The 22,805-nt window shown below is 42.6% G+C and overlaps 1 protein-coding gene across 3 annotated transcripts in view; it reads left to right on the top strand.

Moving 5' to 3' along the window:
- The window catches only part of Kat6a (lysine acetyltransferase 6A), an 84,145-nt gene extending 62,432 nt beyond the window's left edge, over window positions 1–21,713 (top strand). For 2 of the 3 annotated variants that reach the window (XM_028782876.1, XM_028782877.1), the window contains exons 9-17: window positions 292–407; window positions 4,618–4,759; window positions 6,366–6,527; window positions 7,468–7,561; window positions 10,087–10,318; window positions 11,000–11,207; window positions 12,717–13,316; window positions 15,856–16,216; window positions 18,434–21,713. In XM_028782876.1, coding sequence (XP_028638709.1) covers window positions 292–407; window positions 4,618–4,759; window positions 6,366–6,527; window positions 7,468–7,561; window positions 10,087–10,318; window positions 11,000–11,207; window positions 12,717–13,316; window positions 15,856–16,216; window positions 18,434–21,093 — 4,575 coding nt within the window. In that variant the 3' untranslated portion in view covers window positions 21,094–21,713. The remainder of the gene's footprint in view (window positions 1–291; window positions 408–4,617; window positions 4,760–6,365; window positions 6,528–7,467; window positions 7,562–10,086; window positions 10,319–10,999; window positions 11,208–12,716; window positions 13,317–15,855; window positions 16,217–18,433) is intronic. The other variant, XM_028782878.1, reaches the window with a different exon arrangement.
- The last annotated feature ends 1,092 nt before the right edge of the window (window positions 21,714–22,805 follow it).

Genomic DNA, 22,805 nt, shown 5'->3' with positions numbered 1-22,805 from the left:
GTCATTAAAGACATAAACTTAGTTGAGAAAAATGTCCAGTTTACAAACAGAAAACTCAGTGATACCAACTACATACGATTTAAGAGGTTTGCTAGCACTTGATTTATGTGAGCCTGCTGTTTAATTGGACACTTACTTTAAGATTTGTTAGCTTGTGCTTGACTTTCATTGTTCTCTTAGAGGTCCAGAAAGACAATGTTTAGATTAATATTAGTAATGTTTTGTTATTGTTGTTACATTAGTCTATTTAAGTTAGCTAACTTGTGTGTAATATTTTTCTTGACTGCACAGAAAGTCGGAGTAACTGGGCCCCCTGATCCACAAGTTCGCTGTCCCTCTGTCATTGAGTTTGGGAAGTATGAAATCCACACCTGGTATTCCTCTCCATATCCTCAAGAATACTCAAGGTATGTTTTGATCTCTTAAGACTTTAGAACTAGAAGATGTCTGGCAGTGTTTCATCCAGTTCATCTTTTTACTTGAAAAAGCTTTTACATGTGCAAGATAGCAGTGTGCTTTAACAGCTGCTTCTCCAGCCCTTGTTAGATGTCCATGTCTGATACTCATCCAAAGCTGGTTTTAAAACTATAAACCACATTAAATTGACTGACTAATACTCTGTGATATTATCTTTAAGGTAGTATCATGAGTAACAACTCTTAAGTTGAATTTATTAAGAAAAGATTATATTCAGGTATGATCCATTTGTGTGTGTGCGTGTGTGTGTGTGTGTGTGTGTGTGTGTATTTGTATGTGTTATATGTGCATGTAAAAGGAAGGCAAGAAATTCAGCAAATCCTATAGTACCCTGCTACTTGGTAATTTATTCCTTTGGAGTTTTGAATAGCTGTGATATTCTATGATCAGAAAGAAATAAATGTTACTGTTTTTAAATTTTTTATTAATATTTATATGTGTGTCTGTATGCCACACCACAGTGTAGGAATCAGTGGACAAACCATGGGAATCCATCTCCTCCTTCCATCATGTGGGCCCTCGCCATGACGCTCAGGATTCTTTTCCCTACTAAGAAGCCATCTACTGGCTCCTGTCACCACCACTTTCAAGCTGGGTCTTATCACAAGCATTGATCTGTCAGCTCCAGAGAGTGTAGTGCAGATAAATGGAAGCCACATGCACTGTGACTCTTCTACTCAAGAGAGGGCTAGCTGCAGAGAGCCAGGTTCCAGGCTTGCAAAAGGTGATGAGAACGTGGTTATGGACTTTCGTCTTATAAGACATTGAAAGTATGCATGGAATTTTCCCCATGTATTCTGATAAAATTGCTACTAGAACTGTTAGTGAGGGGAGCTGGTTCAATGAAGGAGTAAATACTGCCAGCAGAAAAGAACTCAAAAAGGCAGAAAGAGACAGGGTAGGAACTGTATATCATCTTCCTTACAGCAACTCCTAGACATTTCCTGTATATTTCCTTATTCGTTGTGATTTCTTTAGTTCTCCATGAGAAATATCCAGCAGTTTAATAGTGTCTTTAGTAGTTACAGGTGTTTTCTGTCCTTGTTTTTATTCTTACAACTATATTTTTAAAAACTAAATATATCTGTTCAGTCGAGTTCTGTGGATTTACTTCTGAGTTCTTTTCAATTTGAGTTGAGTAAAACACCTAGAAATCTTAAGCTTTTTCAACATGTGTTTGTGGTATATGTGCCTTTGTGTATGTATGTTCACATGTGTGTGGGCGCACATGCACCGTGTGCACATGTATATAGAGACCCAAGGTTGACGTAGAGAATCTACATACAGTCTGTAATGAATTCACTTCACCCTTGGGAGACAGGTCTTCTCAAACAAACCCAGCTCCCTTATCCATCTGGCTCAGGGATCCCCTGCCACAAGCTAGCTGAAGTAACAGGTGGCCTGCTAGTCCCACCAGGCAGCTCTGCGTTCTGAACCTGAGCTCTGTCCTGGTCTCCCATGGCAAGTGCTCTCCCTTCCCAGTGCTCTCCAGAGATCATAGCTTTTTCACATAAGAAACTTCCATTCTTCATAAAGTTAGTTGGTGGTCTCTTCTTACTGTTTTATACTAGATTGCTTCTAGATTAATTTCTTGCTAAACACCTTTAAAACAAATTCCAAGTCTCAAAGCATACAAAAACTCTGAAGCAAACAAAAAAGAAAGGATCCAGAAAGAAAAGGTTTAGGAGGGGCAATAGGATTGTGTTTTAGGGTGTTCTGCATACAATCTAAGTAATTATATATGCCTAGTGTATTAGGTAATCTTTCCTTGGTTCACACAAATAGGTAAACCAAAGTAAAGCAACACCAGGGAAGCTATACTATATAACACAGATGGGCCCCAGTAAAGAAGTCAACATCATGGGCAGCCTCCATTCAAACTACTCAGAGATTAGCTTCAGAATGCCCTCTTTGCTGTGACGTCATTTCGAGGTCTTAGTAAGGTTGATTCCCATGTAGTAAAGTTGCTTAGGAAGTTCTTTCCTTTAACTCTCTTCCTGTCTTAGTTTGAATAGACTGAGAGTACTGCTGGAACCAGGTTTGCATGGTCTCCGTTACTCAAGAGGAAACTAAACAGTTTTTAGTGCTTTAGCTGTTTAGGGATGAAGTAAAATGGAAGAAAAGAAAGTAAAAATTACTGCTATAAATTATAGCCTGGATAGCTGTCACCTGTGGAGCTTTATAACCAACTAAGTGTATCTGGACTAACTGTGAAGTGAGAATTTCTATCTCCCATTTGCAGACCTGGTCAGCAAGTATATTCAGGACAATACAGCTTATATTGTGAGCCTGGTGCACTTTCTGTCTGAAGCATACAGCCATATTACATATTACATGTAGCATTTGTAACTTCACTTATGCCTCATTTAAGGGAGACCTGATAGGATGGATATGTCTCTGGCCTTTCCATCCTCTTCACTTTTTGTTTTATAGACAAAGGTTTTGCTAAGTTGTGATGTTTCTGCTTGGCTTCTTTTAATAAATTTAAGAAGGATGGGGGAGTGTGTGTGCATGTGCATGTTTGTGCACGCTTGTCTGTCCATGTGAGTATTTGTGCGCGTGTGCATGTGTATACATGTGTGTGCTATGGCACAGATGTGGAGATCAGGAAACAATTTTTTGGTCTTGTCTTCCACCTTGTTGAAGCAAGGTATCTTGTTTCTGCTGCTGCCTCTGTATTTCAGGCTAGCTGACCCAAAAGTTCCTGGGCAGTGAGTTCTTCTGTCTCGCTGTAGGCGTGCTGGGGTGACTGGTTACAAGTATAGACCACGACATCCTGATTGTTTTAACTTGTTCTTTGTTTTGTTTTGTTTTATTTTTCTGTCCTTTTTGTGATTTTTTCTTTTTTGTCTTTGTTTTTTGTTTGTTTGTTTGCTTGTTTGTTTGTTTGTTTGTTTGAAACAGGGTCCTGATATGTAAACTTGCCTGGCCTGGAACTTAGAGATCTGTCTGCCTCTGCCTCCCAAGTGCTGGGATTAAAGTTGTGCACCGCCACACCTAGATTTTGTCCTTTTATTTTTATTTTTACCAATAGGAACATAACCCAGGGTGGCTTTGCACTTGTGAGTGCTCTACCACTGAGCTAAATATCCAGCACCATTCCTCTGTAGCACCAAGACCATCTCAAGTCATCAGGATTGCACACCTGTCTCGCCAGCCCAGCAGGATCGTTTTTTTGTTTTTGTTTTGTTTTGTTTTGCTTTGTTTTGTTTTTTTAGTCAGGGTCTCACTATGTAGCCCTTGCTGGCCTTGAACTCACAGAGATCTGCCTACCTCTGTCTCTGGAGTGCTTGGATTAAACAAACACCACCATGCCCTGCCCAAAATAATAAACTTTTGACTAATAGGGTTCCTTCATACAGTGTTACTTGGTTTTGTTGTTGTTGTTTAAACTAGGGAAGGATGGAAACAGAACTTTAGGGGCAGAAAGGATGTATATAGTCTAGTTTAACTTCCCCAAACATACTCATTGTTAAAATTTCATACTTAAAAGCATTTACAAAGTATGGTTTTACAATATACACTTGATGTCCATTTTGCCTAGCACTGCATATACACGTATAGGTCTCTAGCACAGTCTGACACCTGGTAAGTATTCAACAGCTTATTTCCTGAAATCAAGACATGAATAAAGAAATAAGAAAGGAATCGTGAATCTATAGCCTGCTTATTGGAGATTCTCCAGGGGGTAACAATGTGGGATTTTTCAGGTCTGTTGATTGTCTTAAAAAGACAGGGAGGTTTTAGTTTAATAGGAAAACTGAGCTAGTTAGCTTGATTTCTCACTTCTGCCCTTCTGATGCTATTTAGTTGGTGGCCGCTATCTAAAGTGGTGTCCCCATCTTACTTCCTTAGAAAAAAATGCTACACTCCTACCACGTTTTTAAAGTGAATTATTTTTATTTTGGGGGTGGTGCACATAGAAGTTAGAGGACAACTTGGGGAGTCATTCCTCTCCACTCACCATGTCTGTTTGGGGAGTCAAGCGTAGCAACAGGTGCCTCTAACCACTGAACTATGTTCCCAGCCCTTGTTCTTCCCACTCTTTAACATGGGTGGGAATGAGACACAGAAAAGTTAAGAGTCGTGAGGATTTAAAGATTTATAAATATAAAGCCCTATTTTAATTATCATTTGCAGGCTGCCTAAATTGTATCTTTGTGAGTTCTGTCTAAAATATATGAAAAGTAGAACTATTCTACAGCAGCACATGAAGAAATGTGGTTGGTTCCATCCTCCTGCCAATGAGATTTACCGAAAGAATAATATTTCTGTCTTTGAGGTAAGGTAGCTGTCTAGTACCTGTCTTCCTGACCATTTCAACCCCAGTGCTCTCTGTGCTCCATTTGTTGTTCACTCACTGCCAAGTCAGATAACTCATGGGTATGAGGCGCAGACTTAGTACCGTCCACGTGAGACCCGAGTCCATTCGCTTGAATTTACAATAAATACTCTAATTTCATTGACTCAAAACATCAGTCATAATATATCTTACTATGTTTTTATATCACTACAAGGGAAAAATACTGCTAATTAAAATGTTTAAGATCCCACTTGACAAAATGCCAGCCAGTTTTTACGTTATGTAAGGATGTGATAAAAATAGATCTCAGAATCTCTGAAATAGAGCACTTAGAAAGGATGTGTAAACCAGGGAGATTGGCTTACATCTATAATCTCAGAAGGCCAAGGCAGGAGGATTGCCATGAAGTTGAGGCCAGCCTAGGCTACACAGTGAGTTCCAGGCCAACCTGAGTTACAATCTCGGGGGAAAAAAACCAAAACCAAAACAACAGTAATAAGTATGTTTCTATTATTCAAAAACAATATCTTCTAAAAGTATGTTTAGTATCATTAGTAAATCCTAATAGGATGACCTAGTGATGACCTGTGTTCCACGAGTCTGTGAGTCTGTGTTATCATTAACAGTGGTCTTTAACTTTTTCATCCACAGTTGTATGGTTTGCATGCCAAATATTGAGTACATGTATGTTGGGTCCTGTTTTTTAGTGTAGCGATAGGTTTTCAGAGCATCTGGATCCCCTCAGTCTCCTTTACTGGATGGCGAGTTAGTTCTTCAGTAGAAGGGAGCACTTTACTTAGGAGTTAGAAATGTCGGGTGAATTATACAGTATTGTTGGAGAGTGCTCAACAGCAAATTGCTTCTTGACCTTCCCATATATCAGGAGGTATGTGTGCTATAGATTTGGGGATCATCAGGAGTGCAGTTTATGTGGCAGTATTATGGGATAGCTCGTATGGGGACCCATCAGCATTTTCATAAGAGCAAACTTCAGCTCAAGACACAAATGTCAGGATGGACAAAGTGCCGTGCTCCTGATCTTGGCCACCTTGAGTCTCCCTTGCCAGGTGCTTACCTAAGACACTGCCTGGCACTCATGAGCGGCAGTAATTAACACTCTCTGTAATTGTGGCTGTGTCTGTGCCTGATCATGGTAGGCAGAGAGTACTCTGTCAGGCTGCTTCTGGGATATCAGTCTTAACATATTTTACCTAATAAGTAAATTTCAGAAGAGATTACACTTAGGTACCTTGCTTGTTAAATGAAATGCTTTGGAAAATGAAGCTTGGCAACTGAAGTTAGGAAACCAGAATAGCCATTTCAAATGTAGGTTCTCACCTCCCTCTTTATCTACTCAGGACGTTTAGGATCTTATAAGATGCATTTGGTCATCTTAGAACAGCAAGTACTATCATACTGCCATTTCAGAAGATAGTCTCTAGGCCGTGTGTCCTGGTCACTGACGACATTTCCTAGGCTAGACTAAGAAGGTACCTACTAGTGATGTGCATAGCTGATATGTATGGCTCCAGAACCAAAGAACATTTTCCTGACCATTTTTTGTCTTGTTTGTTTTTTCCTTTAGGTTGATGGGAACGTGAGTACCATTTATTGTCAAAATCTGTGTCTCTTGGCAAAGTTGTTTCTTGACCACAAAACACTCTATTATGACGTGGAGCCATTTCTTTTCTATGTTCTAACACAGAATGATGTCAAGGGCTGCCACCTTGTTGGCTACTTTTCTAAAGTAAGTATGTCAGCTTAAAATTATTTGAATTCGTGTGCAAATCTGGGACAATCTACTAATTCTCAGGAGGGGGTACAACAACATGTAAAACCTTGTAGATACGTTTTAGTTTTTTCAGAAAGGAAATAGAAGGAATATTCAGAAACTTAACAACTGCTAGAAGATGCCTAGTAACAGTCAACAGACTACTCACTAGGGGAAAGGACTGTGGCAATCCTCAAGAGGAAGCTTGAAAACCACCTCTAGTCCCAGGGTGGTTAACAGGCAGAGCCTGGAGATGATAAACACTGCCATCGCCCCTCACTTCTTCATCAACAGAAACACTCTTGAGCTGGAGTTTTAGGGACAGAAGTGTAATTTCTAGTCAAAATGTCTGACAGTTGTACATAAAGCAAGTCTTTGGTAAAAGTTTTAAGTGTACAAAACAGATCGTTGGAAAGGCTTAGCTTTTTAAGAGGTCTTTTGGGCTACTTTCCTAGTTAAATAGGATTGAAAACATATCAACTATTTTATGAAAAGGTATTTGTGCTCCACATTTAGTAATATTTTGTGTAGAGTTAGGCAATATAATCCATGTAACTTGCCCTTTATAGCAATGCAGAAGCTGCCTACAACGTTGTATTGGCATGGGGCTGTCAACCACGGGAGCTCAGATGCCTTTGCTGACCGTGGGCATCAGTATTTGGTTTTTAGTGGCAAGTAGTTTTAGATGGAATCCTTGTGTTTTATGCTACTACCTTCCTGGGGTGGTTGTTTTGCATCTGTGGTGGTGATGAGCATTGTCCTACCTTTTCCCAGTGGCCTTGTCTTGATGTGCATTGCTCTTCCCAAAGGACCATGACTGTGTTTGGCTGAGAGTATTTGTTTATTAATGATTAGCACTGCTATTCGGCTTTACCAGTCTATTGTTCTAAAACTTGGCTTCTATGTTCTCCACTAGGAAAAGCACTGCCAACAGAAATACAATGTCTCCTGTATAATGATTCTTCCCCAATACCAACGTAAGGGCTACGGCAGGTTTCTCATCGATTTCAGTAAGGATTGTATTAACATACTTTCTCATTCCTCTGGTGGAATTTTTAGATGTGTATATTTAAAGATTTGTGGATTTCTTGTATTTTCTTTGTCCCCCGCCCCCTCTTTAAATTTATCATGTCCCACAGTACGCATGTGGAACTCAAGAACAACTTGAAGGAGTCAGTTTCTCCCTCTATCTGTGTGCCTGGATAGTGAACTCAGGTCATGAGCTTGGCAGCAAGCGTCTTTACCTGAGCTCTCTCTCCATTTCTCACCTCATTGTTGTATTAGCTTCTTAAACTTAAAGCCATGCTCAGTTTTCTCTTGGCTTCGCACAAAATGTCTTTTAATAACTAATACCAAATACAGTTTTATGAGGGCCAGCAAGATGGCTCAGTGGGTCAAGGAACTTGCTACCAAGCCAAATGACTTGAGCTTGATCCCTGTAACTCACATGCTGTAAGAAGAGAACCACCCTCTAGAAGTTGCCCTCTGATTGGCACATGCATGCTATGGCACGTGCACACACCTTACACACACATTTTACACACACACTTTACACACACACACATTACAGTAGTAAGTGTCTTTAATGTGCACTGCTGATTTCTGGTAGAACTTAGTTATGTGCAGTGATGCTGATTGCCAGCACATCGGGAATGCTGAGTACTGCTTAGTGATGTCCATAGAGAAGAGCAGCATTACCTGTTTGTGTTATCCCATGATCTGAGTAAATGTGTGTACTTAGTTACAGTGCTACTTACTTTTCAAAAAAATAGCACAGCTTTAAAGTGCCCTAAAAAATAGATATTACAGGAAATGATTTCATCTGAGTTAGAAAGTGAAAGCTTACAGTTCTAGAGAGGAAATGGTTAGACATACATCTGTAGTGACTGTCTTAGTCAGGGTTTTACTGCTGTGAACAGACACCAAGACCAAGGCAACTTTTATAAGGACAACAGTTAATCGGGGCTGCCTTACAGGTTCAGAGGTTCAGTCCATTATCATCAAGGCAGGAGCATGGCAACATCCAGGCAGGCATGGTGCAGGAGGAGCTGAGAGTTCTACATCTTCATCTTGACGCTGCTAGCAGATACTGTCTTCCATGCAGCTAGAGTGAGGGTCTTAAAGCCCACACCCACAGTGACACACGTACTTCAACAAGGCCACACCTACTCCAACAAGGCCAGACCTAATAGTGCCACTCCCTGGGCCAAGCATATACAAACCATCACAGTGATAGTCTGAAGAAACATTGAGAAGAGTCTATGCAGAAATAATGGAGATCACTAAAGATACTTTATTTTGTTTTTTGGATTTCCACTATGAAGCCCTGGCAGGTCTGGAACACATAAAGAACTACCTGCCTCTGGCTCTTGAACACTGAAGTTAAAGCATGTGTACTGTGTCTGGCCAAATTTAAGAGTTTTGATTCTAGTCCTGAGAAACTTCATTCTCTCTGAGCCATTTAAGCTTGTTTTCCTTGCTTCTGCCCATACTGAGTGGAGTGTGTATGTGGGTTGGGGATGGGGGTTGCGTACCTCTAATCACAACACTCAGGAGGCTGAGCCCCTGGGTGCCACACAAGAAAGACCTCATCTCACAAAAGTAAACAGAGTTAAGGAAAATGTATGGTAATTGTATCTTAACCTTTTCTAGTGTAATGCATTTTTCCAGATTACTATTCTTACACCGAGCTTAAACATTCCTGAACGCTAAGAGCTATTTCTTTTCTACTGTTTGTATTTTCAATGATTCTTCTCTGAAAACTTTTGTCCCTCCTCTTTATTTCCAGTTCTTGAGAGCTTTGCACTAAACTAGAGGAAAATACCACAGCATGCTCCCCACGACACACTCAGGCTTCCCAAGATAGGGGGCAGTGAAAAGTGAACACCAGTCCTTCCCAGGAGGAGCCACAGTTGTCTGTCTCTCATCTGTTACTTGTTCTCCTCCTTCCACTCTTCCTACCCTCCCCCCACTTCCTTTCTCTGTTTCCCTTCAAAAAAAATAAAGAGCAGGCCTCCCAGAGACATCCACCAAACATGGCCTAACAAGTTACAGCAAGACTAAGCACAAACCTTCATAGCAAGGCTGGAGGGCAGAAGCCACAATCCTAGTAGGATTCCACATAGCCAAGGTACCCTTGGGTCACACAAATAGCCGTCGCCCTCTAGTGGTCCAAACAAAAAGAAGACTTTTTTATTTTTATTTTTTTTTTTAATGCCTCTGGTAGTACATGGAAATTAAAAAAAAAAACAAAGTTACTTTAATACAGCTTGTTAATAGAAACCTTTATTTTGTTTTTTTGGAGTTTAAATACAAGGTGACATATTGACTATAGACAAAATATTATTAGAATATTATTCAACATATAAACAAAATCTTCCTTGCGAATTGTTTTGAAGTAGTTTTAAAGATTTGATTTCCATCTTTGAAGGAATTGTCTTTGAAAGGAAAATTGATGATACTACTTTGGTTATTATGTAAAGAAATATTGATATTGTTAAGATCTCTGAAGTATTTATAACTTGGGTTTCTCTAGGTTATTTGTTATCAAAGCGTGAAGGCCAAGCAGGCTCTCCTGAGAAACCGTTATCAGATCTAGGTCGTCTTTCCTACATGGCTTATTGGAAAAGTGTAATCTTGGAGTGCCTTTATCACCAAAATGACAAACAAATCAGCATTAAGAAGCTGAGCAAGCTGACGGGGGTCTGCCCACAGGACATCACTTCCACACTCCACCACCTACGAATGCTGGACTTCCGCAGCGACCAGTGAGTGTCACACCCGCTGAGATCATGCTGACAAGGTGGCTGAGGGGTTAAAGGGAAGGTGATGCAAATGTAAGTTAGGTATCAGTCTCCGGATACCTGCCGCAAGTCCTCAGACAGGATCTATGTGGCCAGATCATCACTTCTTTCTGTGACGAACACACACAGGCTTTTTCTACTCTAGGACATTTGCATCTAAGCCACCAAACTGTTGATCTTCTAGTTTCTCTATGTATCTTCCAGGAAGCTTCCTCCCTTCTAATGTGAAGTAACAGCTCTAAAAATCATTGTCTTTAAGTAAAATATGTTCATTTTACTTAGCTAACCTCCTAAATATGACACTAAGTAAAATACTTGTTAAAAGAAAGGAAGGACAGAATTTATTTTTGCTTAAAATGGTTAGGAAAGGTTACAATGAAAAACCATTTGAGGTGAACAAATGAAGACTAGGAAAGGGGCTCCAGTGAACAGGGAAGAGCACCTTGGTGAGGTGTGAGAGGCTGGATGAGCAGCCTCTGTCCCAGTGGATGGAGCGTGCCCCTCGCCCGTGTGTTCACAGAGCTGCCGTCCTTTCTAAGCAGCCGCTTTTGAAGCTCTCATCTCTAGGGCCTTTGAGTTGGGTCTCCCTGTGCATTACCATGTCTTGTGCATTGTTGATTGCTATAAACTTGTTTCTGGTTGTAGATTTGTGATTATCCGCCGGGAGAAACTTATCCAGGATCACATGGCAAAGCTGCAGCTGAACCTTCGGCCTGTCGATGTAGATCCAGAGTGCTTACGCTGGACTCCAGTCATAGTCTCCAACTCTGTGGTCTCAGAGGATGAAGACGAGGAGGCTGATGAGGGAGACAAAGAGGAGCCCCAAGGCCAAGAAAGAGAGTTAGAGACCAGGGTAAGAGTATGAAGGCTGTTATGGCTGTTATGAATATGATGTCTTGCCAACGGAATATCCTTACTCGATGACCAGGGAGATACATGCTTAGTTGTTCAAAATATTTAAAGTTGAAGACCTTGTTTGATCCCTGGAACTCGTTTTGAGAAACTGGGCATAGTGTCCCACACTTGTAATTCCAGTGCTGGAGAGGGGAGATGGGAGGAAACCCTCAAAGTGACTGGCCAGCCTTGGTGAGTCTCAAGAGACCCCACCTCACAAAGTAAGGTAGAGGGACTGGAGCAGTGTCTCTGTGATTGGAGCACGTGCTGCTTTTGCAGAGGACCCAGGTTCAAGTCCCGTGATATTCATGGCAGCTCACGGCTGTCTATAACGTCAGTCGAAGAGCTCCAGCTCCCTGTTCTGGCCTCTTGAGACATTGTGAGCGAGTGGGACGCACACATAACATGCAGATACATAAAAAGGAAGGTGACATTCCTTAGGAAGGATAGTTACCCATGGTTGTCTTCTTGTCTCCATTTACACATGCACACATGTATGTGTGTGTGAACTTGTACAGAGAGTCACACATAAACAAACATGTACACACACATATTCACACTCGAATTTCAGTGTTTTATTTTAATGATAGAAATTTCAGGAATATTGCTCTGTTATTTACATTTGGGTTTTTGTTTGTTTGTTTTTGTTTTGTTTTCTTTTTTTTCTTTTTGAGACAAGGTTTCTCTGTGTAGCCTTGGCTGTCCTGGAACTCACTCTGTAGACCAGGCTGTCCTCGAATTCAGAAATCCGCCTGCCTCTGCCTCTCAAGTGCTGGGATTAAAGGCGTGCGCCACCACTGCCCGGCATTCCTAAATTTCTTGAATGTCTACTTTTTCTGGTGCATGTTCCTATAGCCCAGCAGTTCTCAACCAGTGGTCACTACTGCTTCACAGGGGCCTTCTTAGACCTTTGGAAAACACAGATATTTACATTATGATTTGTAACAGCACAATTACAGTTATGAAGTAGCTATGAAATAATTTTATGGTTATGGGTCACCACAGCAGTTGAACTGTGACAAATGTGCCGAACCCAGGCAATGTATTAAAGGGTTGCCGCATTAGGAAGGCTAAGAACCACTGTTACAGCCTAGTCTTCCTTGTTTTTCAATTTTTATTTCTATAAAATGTTTAAGTCTCATCTACCATCCATAAGACCACAAACACTTCCTTTGATATCAAAGACAACATTGCATAGTGGTTATGAGCACAGGATAGAATCAGAGTTCTGAATTTGGGCCTCCGGTTACCTCATTTACAGAATAGCATCGTAATGCTTCATTGTATTGTTAGGAAAATTAAACTAACAATACATATAAATATATTTTTAAGTGGCCAAAAAGGAGAAAGTATTCATAATAACTATTAAATACTTAATTATTTTCTTTCTAAAGTTCTGTTTTCTTATCTCAGCCAAACAGACTGAAAAATCAGTGTTGTTTTTGTTTGTTTTGTTTTCCTTAATTAGGTGGGAAAGTCTATGTCTCGGGAGAACAAAGATCAGGATTCTTCCTCTTTAATAGAAAGTGAAAAGAAACCAGAAGTTAAGGAACTAGCTGGTTCTTCACGTTTGAGCAAACAGGCCCTTCCTCGGGACAGTCTTCCTGCAAATAGCCAGCCGCCTCGGAGGGGTCGCTGCGGGAGGAGGAACAGAAAGACACAGGAGCGCTTTGCTGATAAAGAGTCTAAGATGCTTGTGGATGAAACATTATCCACTTCTCAGGAGCAATATGGAGACTGCGAGGGAAAATCAGAAACCTCCCAAGAACGGTACACTGAGATGGAAGAACAGTTGGCAGCCCCTCAAGTGCAAGCAGACGGGAAACCAGACATCCCCAAGGGGAGGTTCAGTGAGAGCATTGAGTTGTGGCGAGGACAGCTGAAGAAAAGCCCTGAGACCCTGAAGTGCCGGTTGCCAGAAGGAAATGACCGGCTTCCGTGCTGCTACACCGATGGTGACAGGGCTGTCTTCAGGGGTTTCAGCGAGAGTAGTGAGGAGGAAGACGAGCCAGAAAGTCCTCGATCCAACTCGCCGCCAGTTCTCACAAAGCCCACTCTGAAAAGAAAGGTGATGTACCTTTGTGTCCTGTCGTCCATAGCTGAGACTTGTTATGTGGGTTTGCCTGTCCTGCAGTTCTGCAGTAGAACACACTGCGGCTTGTGTGCTGTCTTATAAACCTGAACCTGCAGACACATGAAAGCAAATAGTTAAAGTCCTGGAAAGGGAAGCTCCTGGTAGGGTGGCACTGACTACCCTTCGCTAGACATGTCCCAAGCTGTGGTCTCCATTGCCCAGGCCTGTCAGAATGCAGGTGGCCACACTCCAGCCCTGAGAGGCAGCCTTCTCACCCAGAGCCAGGTCTTTCCTTTCTGTAGCAGGGCTGTTAAAAAGTGCATGGCCATTTAAAGGAAGACCTTTAAGAATGTTTTTTAGATTTACACCATTATTGCAAAGATAAAACACAAAGTTTCCATAAGCTCCAAACTCAGTGCCTATGGTAGGTACATTTGTCACAGCTCAACATAGATATGACTTAGTGGAGACCGTGCTTCCTTCAGATTTCTAGTTGCCTCCATGGTCTTTCTCTGCTTAGGATCCATTCAGCTTTCCATGTTACAGTTAGTTGTTCTCTTCTGGGTTGGGAATTCCCAGACTCTGATTGTCTTTGGTATGACTTGGAAGGTGGTGAGGTCAAGCATTTTATGTTATCCCTCATTCAGTAGAATGAAGTAATGTGTTTGAGAGTAAGGCAGAGGAGGCGGAGAAGCTCCAGTGCCAGCATCTGGTGGGTCTTGTAGTACACGGTGTGTGTGCGTCAGTTAAAAGACTCCACTCGTTGGAGGCAGTGGCCCTCTTGGATTTCTCTGCTGCGCTTAGGTTTCCCCTTTTCTTATTGTAGCAGAGCATCTGCATAGATGAGATGTGTTCCCTCTGCTGTCTCCATCAATAAGGACCTGATACTTGAGGTTGTAACACTGTTTTAAACTTGTGGCTTAGCTCCTCCCACCCAGTGTCGCTCCTGTTTGTATTACAGTATCATTGTCATGGAGAGTTTCTTTTGTTTTATGTGCTTTCTGGGACTACAAGGTCCTACAAATTTATCTTGGATATTTCTTGCCTCCTCTGCAGAATCAGCCCTTCTCTAAGGAGCAGAGCTATTTTTAATCTGAAAATTCTCAGTAGATTTTGAAGTAGAGAAAAACTAAACTGATTACCTCTCCTGTTGATTGCATGATCATAAAGAATTTATCTTTGCCATCCTAAGGTTTATTTTTTCCAATTTATGTGGTAAAACAAATATGCTATTTTCTTGTGTAAAAAACACAAGTATTAGGTGTTAGAGAGATGGCTCAGTGTTTAAGGGCACTCACTGCTCTTCCGAAGGTCCTGAGTTCAATTCTCAGCAACCACATGGCAGCTCACAACTGTCTGATTCAATTTTCTGATGTACAGATATGTGTGCAGACAAAGTACCCATATACACAAAATACATACATAAATAAAAATTTTAAAGTAATTGTAAATAAATAAGTAAATTTGTAAAAAAAAAAACACAAAAAAATACTGTAACAGCCAGTGAATTTATATGCATAGTACTCAGGCATTCTTGAAATGTACTTAAAGGAGCCGCAGGATTGTTTTACAGCAGTGCTTAAACGTATGACCTTGCATAAGTCCTAACCTTTCTAGCCTCTGTACAAGGATGTGATTCAGTCGTTCCTGGGCTATTGTCTCTATAACTTGGTGACATCACTGTGTTATGTAAGCTATTAGGTCAGCCTCGTGTAAGCGTGTGCTGAGTGCGCCAAGTTTCAGACAGTGCTGCTGCTTCTCTTTGATGTCAAGTGAAGACATTTCTGCTTCGCTGTGTCTCTGTGCTCTGCTAGAACCAGTTTCCCCAGATGGCATGGAGAGTTACTGATGTCCTAATGCATGGTGATGTAGGAGATGTGATGTTTCTATTCTGTTTGCTCTTGAGTAGAAGTAGAGGGCGTAGTCTCTGAGGTGCTGCAGCATGGAAGCAGGTGGCTCTTTAAAGTGTAAAATGTAGCCGAGCTGAGAAGACGCACTAACAGTATCTACTCTTTGGACACTGGCTTTTCATATCAGAAAACTGGCCTTAGTGCCAAGAATCTGTGGGGTTTTTGTTGCCCCTTCCCCTTCCCCTTCCCCTTCCCCCTGCCCCGCCCCGCCCCTTTTCCTTTTGCTTTTCTTTGCGCGTGCGTGCGTGCGTGCGTGCGTGCGTGCGTGCGTGCGTGCGTGTGTATGAATGAGTACCAGTGCATGTGTTGGTGGGCTTGTGCTTGGCAGTTGTGCAGAGGTCAGAGGACAGTCCTAAGGATTTACTTCCCCTACTTCTAACAGAATTCAAGGTTGAACCCAGGTTGTCAGGTTGCCCAGTTTGCACAGCAAACTTTACCTATGGAACCATCTTACTGAGCCACATCTTTGTGTTCTTAGTACTTGATGTCTTTACCAAAATATCTTCTGGCAAACTGCATCTTCATTTTAAATATGCTAATTCTGCAAAGTTTTAAAACTTATGGTGTAGCAGGGGAAAAAATTCATTACTGCAAATAAAATACTCGCTTTCTTTACTAAATAGAAACCAATTCTTCACCGAAGAAGAAGAGTCCGGAAGCGGAAACACCACAATAGCAGTGTGGTCACAGAAACTATCTCTGAGACCACTGAGGTGCTGGACGAGCCTTTTGAAGACTCTGACTCGGAGAGGCCGATGCCGAGACTGGAGCCTACATTTGAGATTGATGAAGAGGAGGAGGAAGAAGAGGAGGAGGAGGAGAATGAGCTCTTCCCCAGAGGGTACTTCCATTGCTTGTCCTCACAGGACATCCTTAGGTGTCAGTCCTCCTCTAAGAGGGCGTCAAAAGATGAGGAGGAGGAAGAAGAGGAGGAGGAGGAGGAGGAGGAGGAGGAGGAGGAAGAGGAGTCAGACGATGCAGATGGTATGTTTACAGAATTGTTTCTTATAGTAGTTTCTGTGTGTCTTGGAAAATACAGAAATAATAGCTGCAAATCCCTCCACAAAGAGTTGGTAGTGAGCACGACTCACTAAGACTGGAAGGGGAAGGGCTGGCAACCTCTGCGAAGTGCATGGAGTATATCCAGATTCATTTAAAGAACCTGCTCTGTTTTGTAGGGAATCTTAATTACTGGAAGTCCTTCTTTTTACCTAGTATTGTCTAGATTTGTATCCTAATCCTCAGTTACAGGGTGTTGGATAACTGATCACTAGAGTGTGTGGTCTCTGGTGTCCGTCTGTTTTGCTCATTGCAGCACACTGAGTGCTTAAGTTTGGTGCTCAGCCAACTCTCTTCACTGAGTCAATGAGAAGGAGTCGTCTGAACACCTGTGGGAACTTCTGTCCTCTGTCCAGAACCTTCCTGCATCATGCCTCTGACAGATCTTACTCAGCAGTAGTCTGTTCCTTCTCATTGTTTGTGTTTATCTTGTTTTGTATTTAAGATTCACTGGACAGAGGTCTGGCCTGCCTCAGTCTACTTGCTTCTGGGACTGTAGGTGTGCACAGCCCAGTAAAGTTGGACATTTCCATTATAAACTAAGTATATGCTATAGCTAACATTCCAGTCATCTACTTTTAAAATAGGCTTAGTTTTACTTCCCATCAGAGGTACAGAACCAGGCTCATTTGAGATGAAACAGGAAGAAGGTAGGCTTGGTGAGGCGCTCCGCTCGGTGGCTGTGTGGCCTACACCTCCGTCATGGTTGCTGTGAGTGCCTCCGTCAGTCTTTGCATTTTCACAAGTGACTTTGCAGAAATCTTGTTGCTCTATGTTGCTTTGTACTATTTTATTTTACTTTATCTTTTGCCTTATTTAGTAGAGCTTCTTATTTTATTCTCTTAAAATCTTGACTTCAATCCTAGTAGACAGGACTTCGATTTTTCTGACAGGGTATGTAGCTTGATGGTGATGGTTCTGAGTTCAGTCCCTAGAATCAAAACAAAATCTTTGTGGTGTGTGTGTATGTATAGATGAGTATATGTGTGAATTTATGTGCCTGTGTATGTATATTTGTGTGTGAGAGAATGTGTACGTGTGTGTGTATGTACATGAGTGTATATGTGGCAGGGGAAGACAGAAGAATTGTGAGTGTGTGTGTGTGTGTGACACAGCCGAGCTGGGAAGCACAGGCTGGCCTCAAGTTTGTGACTCACTTGCCATAGCCTCTTAGGTGTTGAAATTCACACCATACCTTGCACAGTTTTCTTACTGTAAGGCTTAATATATATATGTGTGTGTGTGTGTGTGTGTGTGTGTATAACGTGGTTTTAGTGTACTGATTATTAAAGTCTTTGCTTTATTGTAATAGGTGACGATCCTGAGTTTTACTCTTATTAGATACTGCTGCATATCAGGAAACAGACTGTTTTGGTGTGGTTGGCACTTGGCACTCTTCAATCTCTGTGTCACAGTGGTATCCCTCCCGTAAGCTCCTATGGCCTTGACAGTTTTTCCTCAGACTTCTCTTGCCTTTGCTGACTTCCCATGTGTACCACAGACCTTTAATTCTCCCTTCCTTAACGTTCATAGCCTTTTAAAATTAATAGTAATTGAGAGTGTGTTTAATGCCAGTGAGCTCTACTTTAAAATGATTAAAAGTTTATCTCCTGTGTCTTGCCACGGTTAGAAAAAGTAGCGCTGCTGTTGAGTTTCTTTCCTCTAAGTATTATTGGCCCATGACCTTTCCTTCCTTCTTTAGGACTACATGGCAGTGCGTGTTTAAGACTAGGTGCTTTGCACTTGTTCCCGTATATCACAGTGACTGACAGTTATTCACAGGGATGGCTCAGTTGTGGTCTACAGGAATTGCCTTGTGATCCCACTTCAAGTAATGATTTTGTGGAAACTAAAACAAACCAAAGAGGTAACAGAAAAGCAGACAGAAGCAGCTGATGATTAAGTTAGAGCGGACACGCCTGCTGCTCGTCACTTGTGTCTTCGTAAGAGTTTGGTCTCAACCACCTTTAAGTAGTACGTGGCAGGATCATGTTAGCCAGGATTATTTATTGTTCTGCCAGTTCGCTGTGTCACTTTACATGTAATTAATTAGTTTTATTCCTTAGATTCTTCTGCTGTTCATGTTGGTCTCAAAGAAATACTAGGTCTTGTAACCTATCTTACTATCTCTTTTGTGTACAGACACTCCTGTCCTAAAGCCAGTATCTCTCTTGCGGAAATGTGATGTGAACAATGCTTCACTTGAGCCAGACACCTCTACACCTATGAAAAAGAAAAAGGGATGGCCCAAAGGCAAGAGCCGGAAACCTATCCACTGGAAGAAAAGGCCTGGGCGGAAACCAGGATTTAAATTGAATCAGGAAATCATAGCTGTTTCTACACAGGAATGCATAGTTGAGCCCATAGTCCCCATTAAACCAGGACGTAAACCCAGAACTCAAGAGAATGAAGAAATTGTTGAGGTAAAGGAGGACTTGTTGGAAGAAAGGAAGGAGGAGATGCATACGGAACCAGATGAGGAGGCCGAAGAAGAAGAGGATACAACCAGCAGTGACATTAGAGCCATGTCCCCACTGGACAGCAGCAACAGCCCTGATGCAGAACCAAAAGAACCCGAGGCAGAAGAGGAAGATGAGAAGCCTTTGGATGATCAGAGGCAGTCAGAGGACGAGCCTCAAGAGCTGGAAGAACAGGAGCAAGAGGAAGAGGATGAAGTGACCACAGAGGCAAACCAGAATGAAGACCATGATGCTGATGACGAGGATGATGGCCACCTGGAGTCACTAAAGACAAAAGAGCCAGAGGAGCAGCCGGCTAGAGAGGATCGAAAGGAGGAGCCTGGCATTCAGGAAGCTTTTTTAGATGCAAACATGCAGGACAGTAGGGAGACTATAAAGGATAAAGATGAAACTGAACCGGACTCTGAAGAGGAGCAGCCTTCCCATGAAGCATCTGTGGGGTCAGAGACCATGCCAGGCTCCGAGGAGGACCATGAAGAAGACTCCAACACTAAGGAAGAGTTAATTGAGCTAAAAGAGGAGGAAGAGATCCCACACACTGAACTGGACCTGGAGACTGTACAGGCAGTGCAATCTTTGACTCAAGAAGAAAGCAGTGAGCATGAAGGAGCCTACCAGGACTGTGAAGAAACTCTTGCAGCTTGCCAGACTCTGCAGAGTTACACCCACACTGATGAGGATGCGCAGATGTCAATGGTTGAAGACTGTCATGCTTCAGAGCATAATAGCCCAATCTCCTCCATCCCGTCTCATCCTAGCCAGTCAGTCCGCTCCGTCAGCAGCCCCAGCATGCCTGCCCTGGAGAGTGGCTACACACAGATCAGCCCAGAGCAAGGATCCCTGTCCGCACCCTCTATGCAGAACATGGAGACCAGCCCCATGATGGATGTGCCTTCCGTATCAGACCACTCTCAGCAGGTAGTGGACAGTGGCTTCAGTGACCTGGGCAGCATCGAGAGTACCACAGAGAACTATGAGAACCCAAGCAGCTATGACTCTACCATGGGCAGCAGCATTTGTGGGAATACTTCCTCTCAGAGCAGCTGCTCCTATGGTGGCTTGTCCTCTTCAAGCAGCCTCACCCAGAACAGTTGTGTTGTTACTCAGCAAATGGCAAACATGGGCAACAGCTGCAGCATGTTACAGCAAAACAGTGTCCAACCAGCTACCAACTGCAATATCAAGTCACCTCAGACTTGTGTGGTGGAAAGGCCTCCCAGTAACCAGCAGCCACCCCCGCCACCGCCCCCGCCACCGCCACCACCACAGCAGCAGCAGCCACAGCAGCAGCAGCAGGCGGCCCCACAGCCTCCCCCACCACAGCCACAGCAGCCGCAGCAGCCCCCTCCACCACAGCAGCAGCCCCAGCCCCCACCACCACCGCAGCCACCGCAGCAGCAGCAGCCTCCTCTGTCTCAGTGTAGTATGAACAACAGCTTCACTGCGGCTCCGATGATCATGGAGATCCCAGAGTCTGGAAGCACTGGGAACATCAGTATCTACGAGAGGATTCCAGGGGAGTTTGGTGCTGGCAGCTACTCTCAACCATCGGCCACCTTCAGTCTAGCCAAGTTGCAGCAGCTGACGAACACCATTATGGACCCTCATGCCATGCCTTACAGTCATTCTCCGGCTGTGACTTCCTATGCAACCAGTGTTTCTCTGTCTAATACGGGACTGGCTCAGCTAGCTCCATCTCATCCCTTAGCCGGGACCCCTCAAGCACAAGCCACCATGACTCCACCCCCAAATTTGGCATCTACTACTATGAACCTCACGTCACCTCTGCTACAGTGCAACATGTCTGCCACCAACATTGGAATTCCTCACACTCAGAGGTTGCAAGGGCAGATGCCAGTCAAGGGGCACATTTCTATCCGTTCCAAGTCCGCACCTTTACCCTCTGCAACTGCACACCAACAGCAGCTGTATGGCCGCAGCCCACCAGCAGTTGCCATGCAGGCTGGCCCTCGTGCATTGGCTGTTCAGCGTGGCATGAACATGGGGGTTAATTTAATGCCCACTCCAGCCTATAATGTCAATTCCATGAATATGAACACCTTGAATGCCATGAACAGCTATCGAATGACACAGCCCATGATGAATAGCAGTTACCATAGTAACCCTGCCTACATGAACCAGACAGCACAGTATCCTATGCAGATGCAGATGGGAATGATGGGGAGCCAGGCCTATACCCAGCAGCCTATGCAGCCAAACCCTCATGGAAACATGATGTACACTGGCCCCTCCCATCACAGCTACATGAATGCTGCTGGTGTACCCAAGCAGTCACTTAACGGACCTTACATGAGAAGATGAGCGAGGTGAACTTGCAGTTAAAAGCTTAAATATATATAAATAAAGGAACTTTTTATACTGACAAACCAGAGAAAAAAATGGACCTTTTTTCCAGTTAAAATATTACTGTAGAGTTAGAGGAGTTTTTCTTTGGTTTATTATTATTACTGTTTTTGTTTTGTTTTTAGAAAACCTGATCTCTTTTTGGGGGTTCGACTTTGTTTTGGGTGTTTGTTTTCTTCACAATCTTGAACATTTTACAGTAGAACTCATCTAAAGATGGATTTGGGTAGGGGAAACATGCACAAAATCTTTTCATAATTAAAAGGAGCCTTACTTTCTTTATACACCACATGGACAGAATTTATGTAAACGTGAATTTATTTTTGTTTTAAAATGTATGTTTCCCCTCACTGTCTGCAGCTCCCAGTGTTGTCATTGTTAAATGTCATATTTACATCTCAAGGGTCAGCCAGACCCTTTCCTCCAAACCCAGCCTTCATTTCCCACGTCATCCCAGCAGGAGGCACTTAGGGGACCTGGGGTGGGGACGACGTGGAGAACAACCCAGTTCCTTAAACTTAATGTTGTTGGTGTTCTTGTTGTTATTATTATTATTATTAATAAAGTGAAGCAGGTAATGCTTCTCCTTGTAAAATTTCCTCCCCTCCTCCCTACACACACATGCACACACACACACACACACACACACTCTCCCCTTGGAAACCTTTCCCCAAGAGTGTTTTTAGGCAAACTTCATTGAAATTGTTTTTCCTTAATCAAGTGTAATATAATTCTTTTTTTTTTTTTAATATTCCCACTCAGCACTCAGAGACACAAGAATACTGTAAGTCTCACTTAACAGCAGAATCTCAGAGGAAAGCTGTTTGCAATCCTGCTCCAGCCTTTGGAGGACACAGATGGTCAGCCAACAATCAGTAAGGGGAAATGAACCTCTTGGTGTTTTAGCACCTGGTCAATCAGCCATAACATACATGCACACTCCACGCACCTCTCTTTAGTATGTACTTGGAAATGTGGACTAAGGGTCTTGTGCTTGCACCTTTGACTCTGGTAACCCTCAGAGCAAGCCCCTGTGATTTGCCTGTCCTATCTTATCCATTGTTTCCATGAACGACTGTCGTATCAGTGACTTAGAAAACCCCTGGTGCAGAAGGAGTCCCAAGGGAGATGATGGTGTGACTTTTGTAGCTGCAGAAGTGATGCATACCTCTCGTTTTCAGTTTGTCTTGAGATCCTGAATCCACCCCAAGAACCAGTGTGCACTAGCCCCTCTCCTGTGAGGATGAGCAAGGAGAGACCCACCACCAGCATAGTAGGGCACAGCTGGCAGTAGGGCTTCAGGAGGCTCACATGTTGTCTCACTAGTTTGCCCGTTCTCTTCCTACTCGCTCCAGGGATAGGTAAAAAACTATATATATAATTATAATTATATATATATTATATATTCCATCATTAGAAGATGGAAACTATTATACCACTTGGTATGTGCAGTCAAATATCCAAAAGGAGGATGCAATGCTTAAGAAGATACCTGTAAGCATAAATCTCTCCTTTATTTGTACATTTTATATAGATAAATTTTTAAAGTACTAATTAGGCATTACATTTTTTCAAATGCACAGGTTTGTTGGGCTTTTTTATAGACCTTAATTGGCTTTCTCAATTAAGTGTGTTAGATAGAAAAGCAAAATTCCACACTGTACCGCTAT

This window comes from Grammomys surdaster, unplaced genomic scaffold, assembly GCF_004785775.1.
Source record: "Grammomys surdaster isolate TR1022 unplaced genomic scaffold, NIH_TR_1.0 919, whole genome shotgun sequence".
NCBI classification, from domain to species: domain Eukaryota; kingdom Metazoa; phylum Chordata; class Mammalia; order Rodentia; family Muridae; genus Grammomys; species Grammomys surdaster.
Note: the sequence above shows the minus strand (reverse complement) of the source record. Positions and strands in the feature narration are given on the sequence as shown.